This window comes from Carassius auratus, unplaced genomic scaffold, assembly GCF_003368295.1.
Source record: "Carassius auratus strain Wakin unplaced genomic scaffold, ASM336829v1 scaf_tig00003685, whole genome shotgun sequence".
NCBI classification, from domain to species: domain Eukaryota; kingdom Metazoa; phylum Chordata; class Actinopteri; order Cypriniformes; family Cyprinidae; genus Carassius; species Carassius auratus.
The window spans coordinates 21,024-40,085 of NW_020523538.1; the positions used below are offsets into that span (position 1 = coordinate 21,024).

The 19,062-nt window shown below is 35.6% G+C and overlaps 1 protein-coding gene across 1 annotated transcript; it reads right to left on the bottom strand.

The window, feature by feature from the left end:
• Nucleotides 1-15,545: 15,545 nt before the first annotated feature.
• LOC113070295 (uncharacterized) lies at nucleotides 15,546-18,131 on the bottom strand. The gene is made up of 3 exons (XM_026243536.1): nucleotides 17,564-18,131; nucleotides 16,854-16,996; nucleotides 15,546-16,755 (listed from the first exon to the last, which is right to left on the bottom strand). Exons 1-3 carry the CDS (start codon nucleotides 17,778-17,780, stop codon nucleotides 15,847-15,849), a joined length of 1,269 nt encoding a protein of 422 aa, XP_026099321.1. The 5' UTR covers nucleotides 17,781-18,131; the 3' UTR covers nucleotides 15,546-15,846.
• Between the last annotated feature and the right edge of the window lie 931 nt (nucleotides 18,132-19,062).

Below are 19,062 nucleotides of genomic sequence, written 5' to 3' on the forward strand. Positions count from 1 at the left end.
ATGCACAGGAAGGTAAGACTGTCTAATCATTGATTTGATTTGTGAGTTTGTATAAAATTAAAACAAGTTTTTTGTATTTGGGTAAGGGGGCATGGTTAACTTCAAATCAATTCTTCTGGCTAAAATACGCGTTATCTATCCATAATATTGCTTTCTCCATGAAAAATACTTTTGTCGGAGTAAGAAGAGGATTATGCACAGATCAAGCACGGTTTAAATGTTGAAACAGCCCAAAACAGCCCCAAACTAATTTTAATGTAAGAGGATAACACGGGATGGACATTTTCACAGGAGGAAACATTATTATGGATTATAGATTTTTATTTATTACAGATTAATTATTTAAAATTTGAATTAACTGAAAATCCTTAATTTGCTCGCATGGCAATCTTTAATGGTATTATTTTAAGTTTAACAAAAATGTTTATTTTGGATGCAATTGATCGCTTGACAGTACTATTTTACGTTATATTTTGAACCTTTGTTAATGAAACCAATCAAGTTCTCTCTTATGAGAGCAGCTTCATCAGTGATTGAGGTCTTCAGTATACATTCAGTGATGGCTTTCATTTTTCTTTCCTTTTTTTTCAGTTAAAAACATCCAGAGAGATGACAGACTTGCAGTTGAGAGGTAAACATCTGATTTAGGGAACACCATTTTTGTAGATTATGCAAAAGGCTTCAGATGAGATGGATATATACTTTTACAGTATACTGTATGTGTCCAGTCTTGGACATTCATGTTTACAAGAATGTTTACATTATTCTTCTTTCTCCTTTTTACTTGCAGAAAATTAATAATTTTAGCACTTTGGTAAGCTGTTTTTTTGTCACTCATCTATTTTTTAATCATAAAGTTTCTGTATTTATTCTTTAATAAAATATATATAATAATATATAATATTATAATATATAATATTATATTATAAATATATCTAATTTTATAATCTACATCTAATCTTTTTTTCTCTTTTTCAAGTCAGTCACGTGTTTACGTGTTTCTCCAGCTCCATACTGCAGTCATTCTCCAGTCATCTCTTACTGCTTCCACACTCTCTATGCTATACAAGGCACAGTTCTGTTTTTATAAACATGTGTGACTGACAATATGACTGACGTTCCCACAGCTTGTGTATTTTTCAGATTGTAATTGTACTTATCTTAAATGTGCCTCTGTAAATGTTATCCATTATCTATCAGGTACTCCTGTTCATGGTTTTCTGGCCCAGGATGATGTGGAATAAAATGGTCTGTCTGTCTATCCTACAGATGTTTTCAGAAATACTTTAAATATACCATAATTCGCAAAAGAAGAAACCCTCTCTTTTTAACACTTTATTTTATTCAGCTTGGTATTTATTATTAGTTTTTATTTGATCTACTTACACATCCCCAGTTCTTTTTGTTCTATTGATAATATATATATATATAACTAGTGCAAAAAGTATTGGGGGAAAATAATCTATCCTCTTTAGCATTCAGGTCTTGAATGTTTGTGCCAGATGGGAACAAAAAGTATTTACAGACAAATTACAGCTGCAAAAAAGAAAAAGTAATATATCCTGTTTTCTGGAGTTTATATTTTATTGTGTTGTTTATTTTATACAATATCTTTCTATGTTTATATTTTGCAATGTTTGCGTGTAAGAGAGGACATGCATAATATATTTCTGGGTATCTCAGAAGTCAGAATGTAAATTTTATGTTAATGATCTTTGTGCCTTTGTGTAAAATTGACATTTGTTTTCTGTCTCACCCAGTAAAACGGGAAATATGACCATGTGTATCTTAGACCTAATTAAATGTCACTAAAAACTTTCATCTCAGTCATTTTCATCATTTTGTGTCTTCCTTACCAAGAAGTAGTATGTGCTCCCTTCTCTCCCTCTCTCTCTCTCTCTCTCTCTCTCTCTCTCTCTCTATATATATATATATATATATATATGTATATTTGTATTATCTTCTATTTAATTAAATCAGGCACCTGTCACATCTAGCACAGCACATACACATTGGCTTGCATCATTTCTTTCTCCTTTGAGGAGTAAAGCTGGTCTAAGCAAGGTACTTTTATTTTGATATCTACAACAAAGGCTGTTCTTGCAGCAGAGGGTTCCATTCTAAAGAATAATAATAAGAAAGACGAAAAAACTGGTACAATGCTGGACAGAGGAATGTCAGCAGGCAGTGAGGAATAAAGCATTCAGAATAGACCGTTAGAGCATTCAGAACCCACATATATGCAGCATTTGATACAGTACAAGAAAGCTCATGCTATAGTGAGAAGAACAGTACATCAGGTTAAGGAATTCTTGCGATGGAATAGGAAGAACAACACTAGTGGGAGAGGTATGGGGTATAATAAAGAGGATGGGAGGAGACAAAAGGGAAAAAACATTTATAGTAACAGAGGAAGGAACAGCAGTGTCAAATAGGAAAAAGGCAGAGAGCATGGACAAAGAATTTGCTAAGAATTTGTCACAGTTTAACAAAGATAGAACATTCATTCTGCAACATTTTGAGAATTTTGTTGAGGTAACAGATTATAAAATGTTCTCAAAAACACATTGGCACAATGCTTCAAGATAACAAATGAAGAACATTATCTCAGCTACATTAGCAGAACGTTCATAATTGAGGCTTGAGGTCATGAAATATTTCAATAAAACGTTCTTCTAATGTGACGTTTTAACAAAGATAGAACATTTTATCCGTAACATTTTGAGGATGTTTTGAGGATTTTGTTGAGGTAACATTATAAAATGTTGTAAATAAAATATTGTGACACAGTTTCAAGATAACAAAAGGAAGAACATTCTCTCAGCCACATTAGTAGAAAGTTATATGAACATCATTGAGGCTCGAGGTGATGACATGTTTAATAAAACATTCTTCTAATATGACGTTTAACGAAGTAAGAACATTTTACCTCCAACATTTTAAGGATGCTATTCTGGTAATAATTATATAATGTTGTCAATAACACATTGACACAATGTTTCAATATACAATGTTTTCAAACAATAATTGACTGATTTAAAGGAGGGAAGAAGCGCTTCCAATCGTGTTCTTGTTAGCAGTGGTTACCTGCATAGAAACACGTGCAGCCATCATCCCGTTGCATCAGGATGGCCTCAATGCTGTAGAAGGAAGGAGTATTAATTCAGTTCTACCAGAAAGACTCAGGAGGTGAAGATAAAACGCAAAAGTACCAATTTACAAAAATAATAAACAAATAACAGAATTATTTTGGTGTAGGCCCATCTTTAGCTTGAATCAGACGTTGTAGATTCCAGCTAATCCTGCTGAAGACGAAGGCAGGGTGGAGCATACCCCCGCATGGACTGGGCTAACCTGGTGGTGGTGGGGAGGATGGAGGGAAATGTTGCGGCAGTATCTGCAAACACAATGAGGTGTGAGTAGAGGGCTTTTATATTCCTTGTGCGGATTGACTACATCTAATTGTAATGTGACGTGGCATTAAGTCTTGCGCTGACACTTCCGCTTCTACCAGAAAGACTCAGGAAGTGAAGATAAAATGCTAAAGTATTTATTCATGTATTTAAGACCAATACATAGAACAGAATTATTTTGCCGTAGACCCCATCGGTAGCTTGAGTCAGACGTTATAGATTCCAGCTATACCTGTTGAAGACAAAGGCAGGGCGGAGCATACCCCCCAAAAAAGAAGAAAATTAAATATTCACCAGACGAAGTACTTCTTACAATATCCTAGAATATATGGACAAAAAGAAGAAAAGGTAAGATTTAATTAGTCATAATTAAAGTGATTATAAAAGCACTTAAGAATGCCGGACAGTGATGCTGAGAGTTAGGCCATAGAAAAGTCTCCGATGGGCCACAATGGGAATGGCCCCGGCGTGCCACAGAAGATGGAGATGAAGATTGCCTCCTAGATAGGCAACAGATGGAGATGCCCAGATGGGCCATAGTGAAAAGCAAAGAGGCCGTAGAATAAAATGTCTCAGTAGGCACAGAGGAAACACCATGGGATGGGTAACAGAGGGGAAGGCCACAGAAATAAAGGCCAAGTTAAGCCGCAGTAAACCATAGAGGTTGTTGGGAGTAATATGAATAGGTATTGTACCAGCACCAGTAATTGCACATAGATTACCTTGAGGAGAGCTTGATATTCTATGAGATGGTTTGTGGTTTAGAGCTAATGTAGGATTCAAAAGCAGAGGATGACCGTTTTCCAGTAGCTTGATATCTGATGTTTAAACTCTACATTCAAAAGCAGTAGTGGCTAGTGTATAGAAGCAGTGACATACCACCAGTGTTGTGCCAGTTCATACTTAAAAAGAACTAGCTCAAAGTTCAGTTCACACAGATGATAACGAACTAGTTCATGTACATAGTTCATTAAAAAAAAAAAATGAACTAAGTTCACATATCTAAAAACTAACTAGTTCACGTTCATTTGTTAAATTAGGCCACTATCTTACTCAATAGAACCTCTTTACCATCCATTACCAGCTGCAAATCACTGCCACTCCAAAACTAATCAAAATTATTGTACCAATAAACGAGACAATTATTATAGCCAGGAGAAAAATAATGTTGAGATAGAGAATATATTTACCCCTTAAATAATGTGTAATCATGATATGTAGAAATTGGAAAATACAAGGTACAACTTCAACTTCAACGGTCAAAATCATGTCTGATCCGCTTCATGTCTCATATTGCGCATCCTATCTTACTCGGTCGTGCTGTTCACTTTTCATAAATCAACATAAATGAAAAAAAACAAAACATTATAATATTTTAACAAATATGAAACGCGCTTCTTTTAATGGCTACAACAGTATAGTATGCCTACATAGCCTACTCTCTATTTGTACAAATTTCTGCACATTAATTTAATTCTGAATTTTGCACACACAAGTTGAAAGGCATTTGTTCAAATCAAGTTCACGGATAATTGTGCGCGCATTTATTAGCCTAATCATTATGATACTAAAATCCTAACAAATAGGCTATGCTATGTACAAAAAATCAGATGAGCCCATAATATGAACGGTTAAGCATTTTCCTCCCATAGAAAACTATTATAAACACACTTAATGTGGCTTAATGCAGATTAGAATGTCCCCTTATTATGTCGAAATAACGAGATATCGATACTAGGCTACTGTGTCCACCGTGGTCTCCTTTTTGATCAGCGGAAACGATTTTTGCTTGTTTGGGATCTGACTGTCCAGCATATTTGAAAAAGTTAAGCAAACTTTCCTGTCTTTTCCCCTGCGTGAAACGATTGTGAAAGCCCTTGTAAAACCTGCCTTTTCAAATGTGCGTGAACATGAACTGCGAAAATATTTTGCTAAGAGTATTATACTGTACCTTGAGTATTATGCGAAATAGTTTAGAGTCTGATCTTGATGGAAATCTGATGAGGACGATCATGTACAGTACATGCAGCAAGCATTGAGTAAGAGACCATTAGTTTAGGTCAAATGATAGAGGTAGAATTAAAGTTCTAGCAGTGACTTAGAGCATATACATAGATACATAAACATTCTTTAGGCTAGACTCCTGCGCACACTTGATAGAACTCCATCTAGCTGCCGGAACCGGCAGAGGAACCTAGAAAATGAGCCAGATCAGCAAGACCATAAAAGGAAGAGATGTTAAGGGAAGTTCCCGATAGGCTGTGATATGTGAAGTCCACGATGGGCCGAACTTCATAAACCATAATGGACAAACTTACCTGATAACCACCATAGTAGAGTTATGCAAAGTTCCACAATAGTCCATGAATAGGTAATGAATGCCACTAAAAGCCAAGACACTTTCATGGTAATTTCGATTTCAGGATTGGTGCAAACTAAACTGAAACTTACCTGGCTAGACAGCTAAATTGGCTTCATGGTACAGGTCCCAGATCTCATTGGGGAAAAATATCATGCTGGAAATCTGAACTGATTTGGACTTGGTAATGTGTTACAAAGGAAATTGATCAACCTAAAAAGGGCTGAATTTAAAGAAACCCCGAAAAAATCAAAATGAAAGAAAATTATGCAGCAGGCTAGTCCATTACTCAGTAGTTTGTATGGACCCCACATGCTTGTATGCATGCCTGACTACAGGCATTTCAATTCTCTGTATGTATCTGCTGTACATGTGGAAGAATTGACTTTACTTGATCATTTCAGTTATCAGAATTTTTCTCATTTATCTTGTATTCATATATACATTTCAGTTGAGCTCACTGGGATGACCTGCTTTATTGAAAAAAATTAGAATACAAATGGATTAAACTCATACACTGTATAAAAACGTGTGTAGTGTCCATGACGTCACCCATTGGTTTTCGAAGAGCGTTTTTTTTTTTTTAAGCCAATTGGCATTTTAGAATAAAAACAAACCACATTTACACTGGCGGCGTTTCAGAAACGATCTCCGTCTACACTACATTACTGAAAATGCATGTCACATGACCATTCATGCACCCTGGGCATGCATGTAAAGGTATAAACAAGAAGTCAGTGTTAGTCAAGTTAGTGTTCATGTAGCTCAATTGATAGAGCATTGCGCAAGGTTGGGGGTTCAATTCCCCGGGAACACAAGATAGGTAAAAATGTATAGCCTGAATGCACTGTAAGTCGCTTTGGATAAAAGCGTCTGCTAAATGCATTAATTTAATTTAATTTAATTTAATTTAATTTAGTTGCTAGTCACTGGCAGTTTCAACAATGAGCATGATGGCGAGGACATCTTTGTGTGGACAGACGATGAGGTGGAATTGTTACTAACTAACTAATGATTACAAGGTGGCCACAGCGGTCGAAAATGTTGATTGGGAGTCATGCCAAAACAAATGCAGCGATGTACTCAACAGAGACATGATACGATTACACGGTCATCAAGGATATGCAGAGATCACGTAGGCAGCCATGCCACGAAAGTCTCCTTGTTGGTCCGTTTACACTGACATCCAACCCTGGAGTTTTTTAAACTAAAACGGGTCAGCAGCATTTTCAAAAGTCTCCGTTTTCGAATGTGGAAAACACCGGAGTAGTGTAACCAGAAGTATCCAGCTGCAAACTCACAGCACCACCAGCGCCGAGAGGACCCCGCAGCCAGGACCGGAAGTGAGGGGCGCAGAGTAGTGCCACTTAAGGTGTTGGAGCTTTTATTACACACAAAACGTCATACTTTTGTTATAATGATGCATTAAGGTACGGATACAGTACAATAAGCATTTTAAAACATGAATCTTGTGTAATATAATTGTATAGTTATCCATTTCATTGTATTATGAGAGTTCCTTCCTGATCATGCTGTTGAAAAAAGTAATGCTTGACACTTATGGGCATTTTATATAAAACAGCCTTTATTTGAATATCAAATAAATATATTGTAAATAAAATATATTATATTGAACTTTATTATTCAAAAATATATATATAAAAAAAAAGAAATTGGGGAAAAAGAAGCCAACGATTCTTTTAATCGTTTTAAAAGAAAGGAAAATGTAAATAAACTTCAAATTTACTCTGAGGCCCGTTTTGTCATGGCATTCTTGCAAAAAAACCTCCATGTCATCCATGAGCTCAAACTGAAACACAAAGGGCTCTTTTGAATCTTCCGTCTCTTCCCGGAGATTGTTGAGGGCTTTTTCTTTCGTGGCCTTCATCTTTTCGGATGAAAAGAGGCTCCTCCACTGGACCCTTGAACAGATGGCTGTTGGAATGGAGCATTCCAGAGCTGTATTCATGTGCCAGATTATTGGGTGCTCCTTTATTAAAGAAAGTTAAAGGAAAATGTGACTTTAATATTTCTAATAAATGTGTGTTAAGATATATTATAATTATAAATAAAATTATATAAATATATATACACACTGCTTCACTGCTGCTAAGCGTAGCTTGTTCTCTTCTTTCGAGTCTTCTAGGAATTTCTGCACTGGGATATACATATCTTCTTGATTCATTTAAAATTAATCATAGGAGGGTTAATCATAGGAGGTTTTTGTTCCAAAAATACTCCTTCCGGTTTGTCACAAGTTTCTGAAAGTTTTTTTCGAGTATGGCTCTGTGTGACGTTAGATGGAGCAGAATTTCCTTATATGGGTCCTGAGGGCACTTCTGCCGGAAGAGCGCGCGCTCACGTATAGCAGAGCACTGAGAGGCTGAGCACAGACATTCATTCACTGATCAGAGCGAGAGACTGAATTGTCACAAAAGAAGTGTGTTTTGGTTGCCAGGGCAAGACATCCCTGCACAGATTACCAAAAAAAAAAAAAAAAAATCAGCATTAAGGGACCAGTGGATGGAGTTTATTTTTACAGAGCATCAACGGAGTTGTGCAAGTGTTTTTGTTTGTTCCCTGCATTTTGAAGATGCTTGTTTTACAAACAAGGCCCAGTTTGACGCCGGATTTGGACATTGTTTATTTCTTAAGGATAATGCAGTCCCAACGAAAAAGGGTCACGATCGTGTGTTGGAACCGCAGGCGGTGAGTAAAACTGCTTCAAATATCTCTGTGTTGTTAACACTAGAACTACCAAGGCAGTCATTTTGACTGTTTTAAAGATTTACAATGTAATAACTTTGTTGAAATAAAACCCATATAACTACATTTCCATGACTTTTCTTAAATTAATGTAAATTTTATTTTAACATTGTTATTTTATTAAAATTACAAAACACAAAAGAGTTCTGAGTATTTCTACCTCAAATGGCCATAGCGGTCAATTTGACCGCACATATTACAGGCGTTGTATCTCCTCAGCGCTTTTTCCCGCCGTTAAAGATGTGCGTAGCTGTTGCCTAGCAACCTTTCTCTGGCAGTTTTGTATGCTTTTGCTAAGCTAAAACTTAGCTTTACCGTCAAAATGGCAACAAGAAAGAAAATGACTGTCACTGAGGCTTTATCCTTGCTTGAGAACATTGATGATGCAGAGTCTGATGGAGGAGCAGAGAGTGATGTCTCTTGTTCTCTTGACAGTTCGTCTGACACTGATTCAGTTTTGTGTTATGATGTTTATTATCTGTCCTAATATAACAGAACTATTTATTCATTCTAGATTTCATTAGAGGCTGCATAAAATTGTTTCCGATTCGTGTGGTCCAAACATTTCCGATAATGCTAAAGCATTGTAAACTCCAAAAGTCAAAATGTATTGAATAAAGACAGATGTAATCATTTCCAAAATTCACAATGTTTTTATCTAACGAAATAATTTGCTTCATTTTATATTTGTTGACATTTTGACTTTCAAAAACAACATTTTAACTGCGGTGAAAAACTTTGATCTCCAGCTTGCCGGATGCAAATTGCGGAAAGCAAATTGCAGCATGCACTTTTGTGGGAGGTCTAGTAGCTCTTACACAATAATATCACGAACATATTATATTATGTATGCTTAAATTACCCCACATTTTTCATAAAACATGACCATAGAAGCTTTGAAGTAAATATAACATGACAAAAATGACATTCACTACTGTCTGGTATGAACAGTCAAAATGACCGCTATTGGCAGTCCTAGTAGTTATAGAATTCCGGTAGTGCTAGTGTTAACTTAGCTATCGGCGCGTAAGCACATCAAGTAAACAACATGGGATGGGGTACTGATTCTTTAGCTCCGCCCACAAGTCACAACTCCAGGCGCTCGTGTTTTTCCGGGAAAAATCGGTACAGACTATCTTTCTCTTATAAATATGATAAAATTAAAGACTTTTTGGAGTTATGAAGGATGCAGTACTACTCTATAGGTACTCAAGATTAACAGGATATTGTGTGAAAACGAGCATTTCACCCTCACTTTAAGACCTGGACAGTCTTGTACTCTTACTTCCTGTCGCTCGCACATGCTCTCATCTCAGGTGGCCAAGACCGCAAGTGTGGGTATTTGGACAAAGCAAGAGAGTGCATTTTTAATACTTGCATGTCAAGCACGCATGCGAGTGGTGTCATAGGCTGTAACCGATTATGGTCTATTACTGTATCGATGTAGAATAGTCCATGCAACGATTAATTCCAACACCCCAATGAACTGGCAGTGGGCGGGTTTCACAAAACAACAGACATTCCGTCCGGATCATACATTTTCAAAGGAGTAAAACTGACTGTAGAATTGTTTTTTAGATAAACAAGTATGTTACAAACATACAAACATATTGTGATATTTTTATGCTTTAGTAAAGTCAAAAACTTACAAACATTATATTTTAGTATAAGACTTAAAGGCTGATTTATACTCAACAGGTCTGGAAGTTTGCTTGATTGGGGGCCAAGCGAAATGAGTTTGCATGCATTCAAAGCGTACTTCTGGAAACACCGCGATGAGGTCATATCTTCACCACACACCCAATTTTTTTAGTAGGGGACTAAAATAAATGTATTATTGTATGGACTAATATACTTGATATCTATTGAAAGAGAGAAGAATGCAAAATGTATAATATGACAATAAGCATAAACCTAGAAACTAGAAACTTGAAATGTCAGAATTATTCAATTTCTTCAATCATTCTGTGTGTGTATGTGTGTGTGTGTGTCATGTTAATCAGACTGTTAGATTATATCATGATCTCTGTCAGATATTATTGTGAGTTTTCCTCTTTGCAATCCCTTCTCCCTTCTTACTCGCGCTCTTCCATATGTTTCCTTTTAAGGTTGGGTGTGAGTGTTGTTGTCCTCTTTCTTACTTCTGCCCTCACTTTCTGTCTCCTTGGTTTGCTCCCTCCTCCCATCTGTGCTTTCTCTCTTCATTCTCTATTCTTATGTCTCTTTACCGCAATGTATACCCGCATGCGCAGATGATACATAGAGTTGAATCGGTGAAGAGTGGTGGAGGATCCTTTTGGGCCCAGGTTGTTGAGTTCAGTATGTCCTTTACTGAAAGTTGGAATGTTCCATGTCCATACTATGTCCAGCATTTGCTGAAGGTATGCTTACCTCAGATATAACGTTGTGTTGGCTCATACTCAAAACATAATCTATATCCTATTGGTTGAAAAGTTTGTACCACCCTTATTTTGTCCTGTATAAAGTCAGTGTAAAACAATAAAAGATTTGAAGTGAAGGTATATTCAGATTTTGAGTCTGCTGTGTCTTTTCTTCCCACGGCCGTGAATACTTCAAAGGGACTGAGAAAACTTGTGGTGGTGGCGATGAAGAACGGGACCATTCTAATACTTATAGTATTTTAACACAGACTTATCACCTTTATTTTCTAACTCAATAGGCCTAGCTCTCATATGTAACCCATTGTAGAATCGCTGCTGTCTCTTTATGAATGAACGGAATATTCATGTCAGACAATGTGAAGTAATTAATAGCAGTGACCATTCAGACTAGGGCTGTCCTAGGATTTTAATATAGTGCTCATAGACTATATGCTGTATAGCAACTTTGATAGTGACGAGGGCCAGCATTTTTTCTCCTTTATACCATGTGGCCACATTACTAATCCAAGTTCACACACCTTTTACATCGTTTTACTCAATTTAATTTTTATTAAAGGAAATTAAAGTATATTTAATGTATTTCGTTTTTAAAGATTTTATTAACTATCAAACATGTGCAGTTAAGCTAATTCAAAAGGAAAACTTTGTTGTCAGTTGACAGCAATATCACCCCAACAAATAAACATCTCAATTTCATTGTCTGTACATTTGCAACAAACAAATGTACAGAGGTAGGCTACTATTAAAAGGACAGTTAAAAATGGCTTATTAAAAATAAATAAATGAATAAATAGTTATTCCAAATGGTACCATAAAGTAATTGGGTATCTACAGGATTTTTAAAATAAAAGTTAAGAGCTTTAAAGACATTTTAAGACCTGCACTTCACATTTCAGCCTTTAAACATTTTTTTTTAGGAAAGGGGAAGAGTCAAAAGTATAAATAATTATATTAATTTAAATAATTAGGCTATCGTTAGATAATTATTATATTAAATTACATAAGTACATCTTAGTGTCTTAACTGTTTAGATTTTTATACAGCATTAGCTTTCTGTCGAACCACTGGTTCACATTTAAAAAACATGTATCAAAAATAGCAGACGGCTTATTGAAAAAGCAAATTCGTCTCTGCAGCAGGTTTCACTTTCAGAACCTCAAACATATAGCAGTTTCCCTGAAAAAGCAGCCAAGTTTATTCAGGGAAATCATAGCCTTTTAAAGTTTAATCTACATACTAATCTATAAGGATATTTTTGTCTTTCTGTCCCCAAATTTAAGACCTCTAATAATTAAGACTTTGTATAAGTTTAGAGCATACATGGACTTAAATTTAAACAACTTAACTGAAGACTTTTAAGGACCCACAAAAACCCTAAGAGCATAGTTCAGTGCAAACATTTCTGTCATACATTTGTCAAAAAGTTTTGTTGACAATGCACTTTACCTTTGATATTTGACACAAGTGCAACTCAGGGGCCTGTACCATGATGGTAGCTGAACAAATTCAGACTTACATGATTAGTTTTGAGTTGACAAAACCAAACCTCTCCAATCCGGCTTTGTTGGTACCATGATGCTGTTCATAAACTTTCTTTATGATCAGGCTTTGATCCTGAGTTTGTGGAGCGCGTGCACATGAATGTGTGACATCACTGGCGAAGAGCCAAGCACGAGCCTTGCAAAACAAAGCAAGTTTGATTTACTTCTCGCGAGAGACCCATTGAGATTTTAAAACTAAAGGTTAAAGGTTTTGCTAAAGGTTAAGAGATTGAAGAATATGACAAATGTAAACTTCATATGAAAAATGAAGGAGGACAAATAAAATTAAAGCTGCAAGCAGCCTTTCTGGGGCCAAGCCCTTATTGCTCTTTGGCTTTTAAGGTTTTTTCAAGCAACTTTTTCAGCACTTTTTACAGAACAGATAGATTCAGAATTACAGATAAGGTGAAATCAGAAGGTCTGATGAGAACGAACACAGAATGAAGTTACAAAAACACACTTATTTTTGATCCCATTTTAAGAAACTTTAGTACAGCTCTTACCCATGTAATAAAGGAATTGAAATGACAACTTTAAACTTTTCCCATACAGGTTTCGAACCCACAACCTCACAAGTTCAGAACCAACGCCTTAGCTAAGTGTGCCACATTAGTTGACACACAATTTACATGGCACAGAAGAGAAGTTAAGGTGTGAGAATGATCTCTCTCACAAGCCCGAAGTAGCATTTTAGCCAGATTAGCATGCTACGCTAAAAAATGCTAACATTGTCAAAGTTAACCAGATTGCTCAAGAGACCCATTAGAGTGAATAGAAAAGTGTTAGCATTTTAGTTAATTAGCATGCTAAGCTAATTAGCATAAATCAACAAACACAGGCACGGTCAACTTCGGAGCAGTACATCTCTGGAACGGGAACGAATATCAAAAATCTGTTTGGTCATTTCTGTCAGGCCCGTTCTGAAGTTCATCTGATAAAACTTTTAACAAAATTGAACAAGATTTCAGGGAGGAGTTGCGAAAAAACTGTATTTCATTCCATTCAATATGGCGGACAGACGCCATGTTGGAAAATGACAATTGAGACATCCTCAGAATCGGCATAACCAAAGGAATAAAATGACATAAAAAGAACAAAAATTGATCAACATTTACAGTAGTTATAAGGGGTTTTGCAAGAATCGTTATATCTCTTGAACACTAGGTGGCGCTGTCTTCCAACTTCCGGGGGTACTTCCAGCACATGTACATTGATGATGCCTATAGATTTTTGTGAAGATTTGTACAGTAGTTCAAAAGTTATAGCAATTTTTGACAAATTTCAAAATGGCGGACGGGTGGTCCTGGTGGTCTTGACAAAATTGATATCCACAGATTCGAAATTATCTACAGAAACCATAGACATCAAGATCATAATTTTCTGATGAATTGTTCAGAAGTTATAAGCCAAAAAGTGCATTTTTGGTATCTCAACACCCATAGGTGGCGCTGTTCCCAAATTTGGCATGGACCCCCAGATTATGGTATAGAAGAAGTGTACCAAGTTTGGTTTCGATTGATCAAAGTTTGGCTGAGATACAGCATCTCAACCGATTTGAGGTCAACCTCAGTAAGTTCACAGCATCATAACTTTTTTTTCACTAGTGTTCAAAAAATTCTGTTAAGTCAATTCTGTGCAGCTCAGTCCAAAGATTTTATGTGCCAAATTTCAGAAGAATTGGACCAATTTTGAAGGAGGAGTATTGTTTAGACTGATTACTGTACTTTTCAAAATGGCTGCTACTGTAATGGGCGGAGTCTTAATGTAAAATATGGAATGGAATCTCCATGAAGAGACAAAACAGATGTACTAAGTTTTATTTTCATAGAATTAGTGGTTCAAGAGTTATTAACGTTTGAATGTTGAATTTTTGAGCTGGTGGTGGCGCTATAGAGTTTGGCTTAGAGACCCCAAAGTTGGTCAGATCACTAATAATGGTCATCTCTACAAGTGTGCCAAATTTCATCATTTTCCCTTTTTCCCTTCATAGGGCTACCATAGACTCCCATTGGACGAGAAGAAGAAGAAGAAGAAGAATAATTAAAGCTGCAAGCAGCCTTTCTGGGGCCAAGCCCTTATTGCTCTTTGGCTTTTAAGGTTTTTTCAAGCAACTTTTTCAGCACTTTTTACAGAACAGATAGATTCAGAATTACAGATAAGGTGAAATCAGAAGGTCTGATGAGAACGAATGCAGAATGAAGTTACAAAAACACACTTATTTTTGATCCCATTTTAAGAAACTTTAGTACAGCTCTTACCCATGTAATAAAGGAATTGAAATGACAACTTTACACCCAATTTTAAACTTTTCCCATACAGGTTTCGAACCCTCAACTGGAATGGTTCAGGATTCATGATATGGGGTCTAGCAACTTGCGCCACTCAGAGGACATTAAGGACTTAAAAAGTAGAGGCTTCAGCGAAAGAATAAGTACACAAAATCATGTTAACTAAAAATCTAAATGGCGGACACATGGTTCATTCAGAATGTGTGAGAAAACAGGTTTCCAATTAAATGGGAAGGAGTAATGTGAGTATTATCTAGGTAATAATCCAAGTGACAATTCACAGCTTTATAAATGTTGAGAGAAAGAGTCAAATATCTATTTATCTGGGTTATAGGTAAGTCAGAATGTATCAGTACTGAAGGTTAATAGTTCAGTGCTTATAGTAGTAAATATTTTTTATTGTAACAGTTAAAAGTTCATTGTACTGCTGAAACAATTGAATTAACAAGACAATGTATCTAGAATGTGGAAATCACAGTCTTTGGGTCAACTGCACGTCACTTACAACAGTAACATGTGGTTGGCCAACACATTGCGGTTCCTGAGTTCTTGGTTGGGAACAAAAAAAAAAATAGAATCTTGTTTAACCATTTTTGTGCAGCTCATTTATAATTTGACTTAAATTACACACTAGATGTTTAGACCAGTAATGGAAATTTTATAGGGGACTAAAATTAAAGTCCAGGTCATACAAAAAGAGGATTAGTTAGAGTTTCAAAACAAAAAATTAAAGCAATATAAATGGAAGTACAGGTACAAAAAGAGAGGACAAAAGCTAGTGTTGTATTGCATTTATTTAGAAGGAAATACATTTGGGTGAAAAAAGGAACAATCAAAAGTAAAATACTGATAACGAAAGCATCTTGTATAGTTGCAAAACTTAAACATTTATTCAAGTAGAAGAAAGCTTCACAATTAAATCATATTTTTACAGCAACGTATATTTCCATTACAAATTTTAGCAACTAGATATGGGGGGGAAAATAAACATTTTAACCATTGAAAAGTAAACCCCTATAGTATTTTTTTTTTACAAGAAAATACAAGTTATACAGGTTGTATAAATTTATCACAAGTCTATGTATCACACTTTGTTTTTTTACATGAATGTTTGGTTTCGGTTACAGGTCTTTTTTGTGGCATGAAAAGTGCAGCAGGTTCTTGTGACGATTCGGTTTCTACAATTTGAAGAAACTGTTCATCGTTTGAATGTTTGGTTTCTTTTACTGCAGTTTTTTGCGGGATAAAAAGTGCAGCAGGTTCTGGTGACAATTGAGTTTCTTCAATGTGAAGAAGCTCCTCATCAGTATCGTCGTTGGGTGTTTCTTGCATTTGTAGAACCTGCATGTTTTGTGTAAATGTTACTGTTAAACTTTTCATGGCCAGGAACATCTGTTCGATGTCCTGTGCATCGGTTTTGCCCAGGTCAAGTAGTGGTGTTAAAAATCTCTTCAAAATGGAATTTGACATGGTTAAAGAGAGCTCAGTTTTGTTCTCTTTAAATTCCAAAATGCCACCAAGTTTTGTGACGTAAGCGGTGCCACTCCTTAACATTTTGCACTTTGTGCAGCGGTGGAAAGCACATTGTGGAGCAAAATCTTGTTGAAGAGTAGCACACTTCGGGCAGTGTTTACTGATATTAATTTGCACACCTTGTAAAGCAGAGGTGATGTTTTTGTGAGGAGAAATCTCATCCTCAGACATTTGATGAAGTGGTCCAGTAGAAATTTGAATTTTTAAAGGTGTAATTGTTGTGTGTCTGGTTGATTGTAAGAAGGTTTTTTGTTGATACCTTTTTGTCATCAGGTTCGTAAAGTTATATGAATTTCCTTGATAGACCTCAGTAATGAAGTTGTCCCACAAGGCAATTTGAATTCCTCCGGTTTCATCAGTTATCCAACAGTTCATTACCTCTGCTTCAGTATTGTTAAAAAACACATTTTTAACAGACTCGATCTTTGTTACTTTGGCTTTTAGTGTGGGGATCTGTACACAGAGTGCAAGAGTGAAAATCAACAGTCATGCAATTTGTTTTCAATGTACTTCAAGTTTTAGTTTGTATGGAAAAATGTTGTGCAACTTACATGATGCTGTGCATCTAGGGTTTTCATTTCGGCAATGGTGGAGGGGTGTGGTTGCTTTGGGGGTTTATGGGGGAATGGTACTTGAGTCACTTCGAGTGTTGTAGAGCTGGTACTCTGGATGTCATATTTTGTGTCATTGCTGTCTGGAAAACGAAAGAAACATTTTTAAAAATTAGATGACGAGGAGGCACATGTGCAATCACTTACATTTTACTTAAAACACCGTGTAATTTTTGTTTAAAATACTGAGAATAACAACAAATAAAGCATTGTAAATTCTGACCATGTCACAAAAGTAAATCGAAACTGTATACAAATATATACTTGCCTCACAGACAAGAGAAATTAATGGAAAGTTTGAAGTGTCGACTTTCGAATCATTTCATGTTTTTTAATCTTAAACACTTTCAGATTATGTAATCTGCATGAAAAATTCTCTTGTTTTTTCAAGACACATTAATTATTGTTTGCCGGTGCACCACAGCAAGCTTTATGTGTTTGAGCACTGATTAGTTGAGATATATATATATATATATATGCTTATGATTTATATAAATTTTGTGCTATCTGTTGACTAATTGGACTAAGTGAAGAATTGCTAGTTGACTAGAAAGATCAAGGGCAATCAAAAAAAAAAAAGTAACTTATGGTAAGACATCTAAAAATTACTACAGATAAAAAGTGGAGTAAAATATACAAGGCATACTTACTTGGAACTTTCTTTGCATTCATGAGTTTGATTGCGGAGCAGTTCCTTGCAGCATTGTTCCATGAGGTTTGTTGATTACACTGAAAGATGACTGTGTGGTGGTATGTGTCCCTGTCAGTTTGTAGTGAAGCGGTGAAGTATTTGCTATTAATTTTAGATAGTTTTATGGGTGATACAGAATGCACGTATCCTGAAATTGAGTCTGGAAGTTGGTTCATTTTTCTCTCAATTTTGTTTTTCAATATTTCTGTTCTTACAGTGGAAAAAATCTAATGGAATCCTTCGCAGGATACTCTGGTATTTAACATAATTCACAATTGATTGGGAATGTACCATTACTAATTAGTTGGTTCATAGTTAATTAATTGGAGTGTGTCATTCGTTGATGTTGATTTTAAGTTTATTAGTTGATTAAGGTCTTTAGTGGTAAGTTGTGGATAGATTCATACTTGTAAGTTAATTGGCTTGTTTGTCAATACACTACATTTGATTTTTGCCTGTTATCTATTTGTGGTATAGGCAGGTAAAAATAATACACTGATTTATGTATAGTTTTCTATAGATATCTATAAGTATTGTGAAATAAGAAAAATGACAATGATATTTTATGGAATTAATTCTTTATTCATTTTAGTAAATATAACTTTTGTGTGGTAAACATGGAAAAGTTGAGTGACATGTATAGCAATGATACTGGTATGATGAAATTGTCTGTTAAGTCTGTGTTACTGCTGTTGTTGATATTATCACTGGCTTGTATTATATTTAGCCTATGTGCAGCAAATTTAGATGCCAGCCAAAGGAGGAATGGCTTGCCCACTATCCCACTCTGCTGGTGCTCCTTTTCACTAATTGAGGGAGTTTTTCCTTGCCATTGTTGCCTTCTGGCTTGCTCACTGGGGTATTAAGGCACAATATTTTCAATGTATCTGTGTAAAGTGTTTCTAAAGAATAATAAATACATGATGAAATAAAATATACTTTTGTCCTTGCTGTCATGAACTTCCATGTATTCCAATGTCTTTTTTGTTTACTGATGTACGTTAGATGTTCGAAGTAGAATTTTAGTGTTGTAAAACAATTAATATATATTTATCTGGGTTATAGGTAATTCAGAATGTATCAGTACTGAAAGTTAATAGTTTAGTGTTTATAGTAGTATATATTTTTATTGTAACAATTAAAAGTTCATTGTAGTGCTGAAACAATTGAATTAACAAGACAATGTATTTGGAATGTGGAAATCGCAGTCTTTAGGTCAGCTGCATGTAGCCAGAGCAACGAGCGGGACAATGCAAAATGCCCAAAATGGAATTTAAGTCAGGACAACAGATCAACCATTCAGTCAATGCATTTTAAATGGGCTGCAAGCGGAGAGGTTAAGGTGTAAGAAGCAAAAAAGCATTAGACCACATGCTAACTAATTAATCAAGCTGCACCTGGTCTTAATTTGGCAGTATATCAGGGAAAGAGCATGTTCTGCTCAGTTTATCTGTTTTA

What these genes read in the sequence shown, in the direction of transcription:
- LOC113070295 (XM_026243536.1), bottom strand. Translation starts at nt 17,780, where the DNA reads ATGAACCAACTTCCAGACTCAATTTCAGGATACGTGCATTCTGTATCA. An exon ending in GAATGCAAAGAAAGTTCCAA is followed by an intron (nt 16,997 to 17,563) that starts GTAAGTATGCCT and finishes TTCGTTTTCCAG; the next exon opens with ACAGCAATGACACAAAATAT. An exon ending in CCCTAGATGCACAGCATCAT is followed by an intron (nt 16,756 to 16,853) that starts GTAAGTTGCACA and finishes CTCTGTGTACAG; the next exon opens with ATCCCCACACTAAAAGCCAA.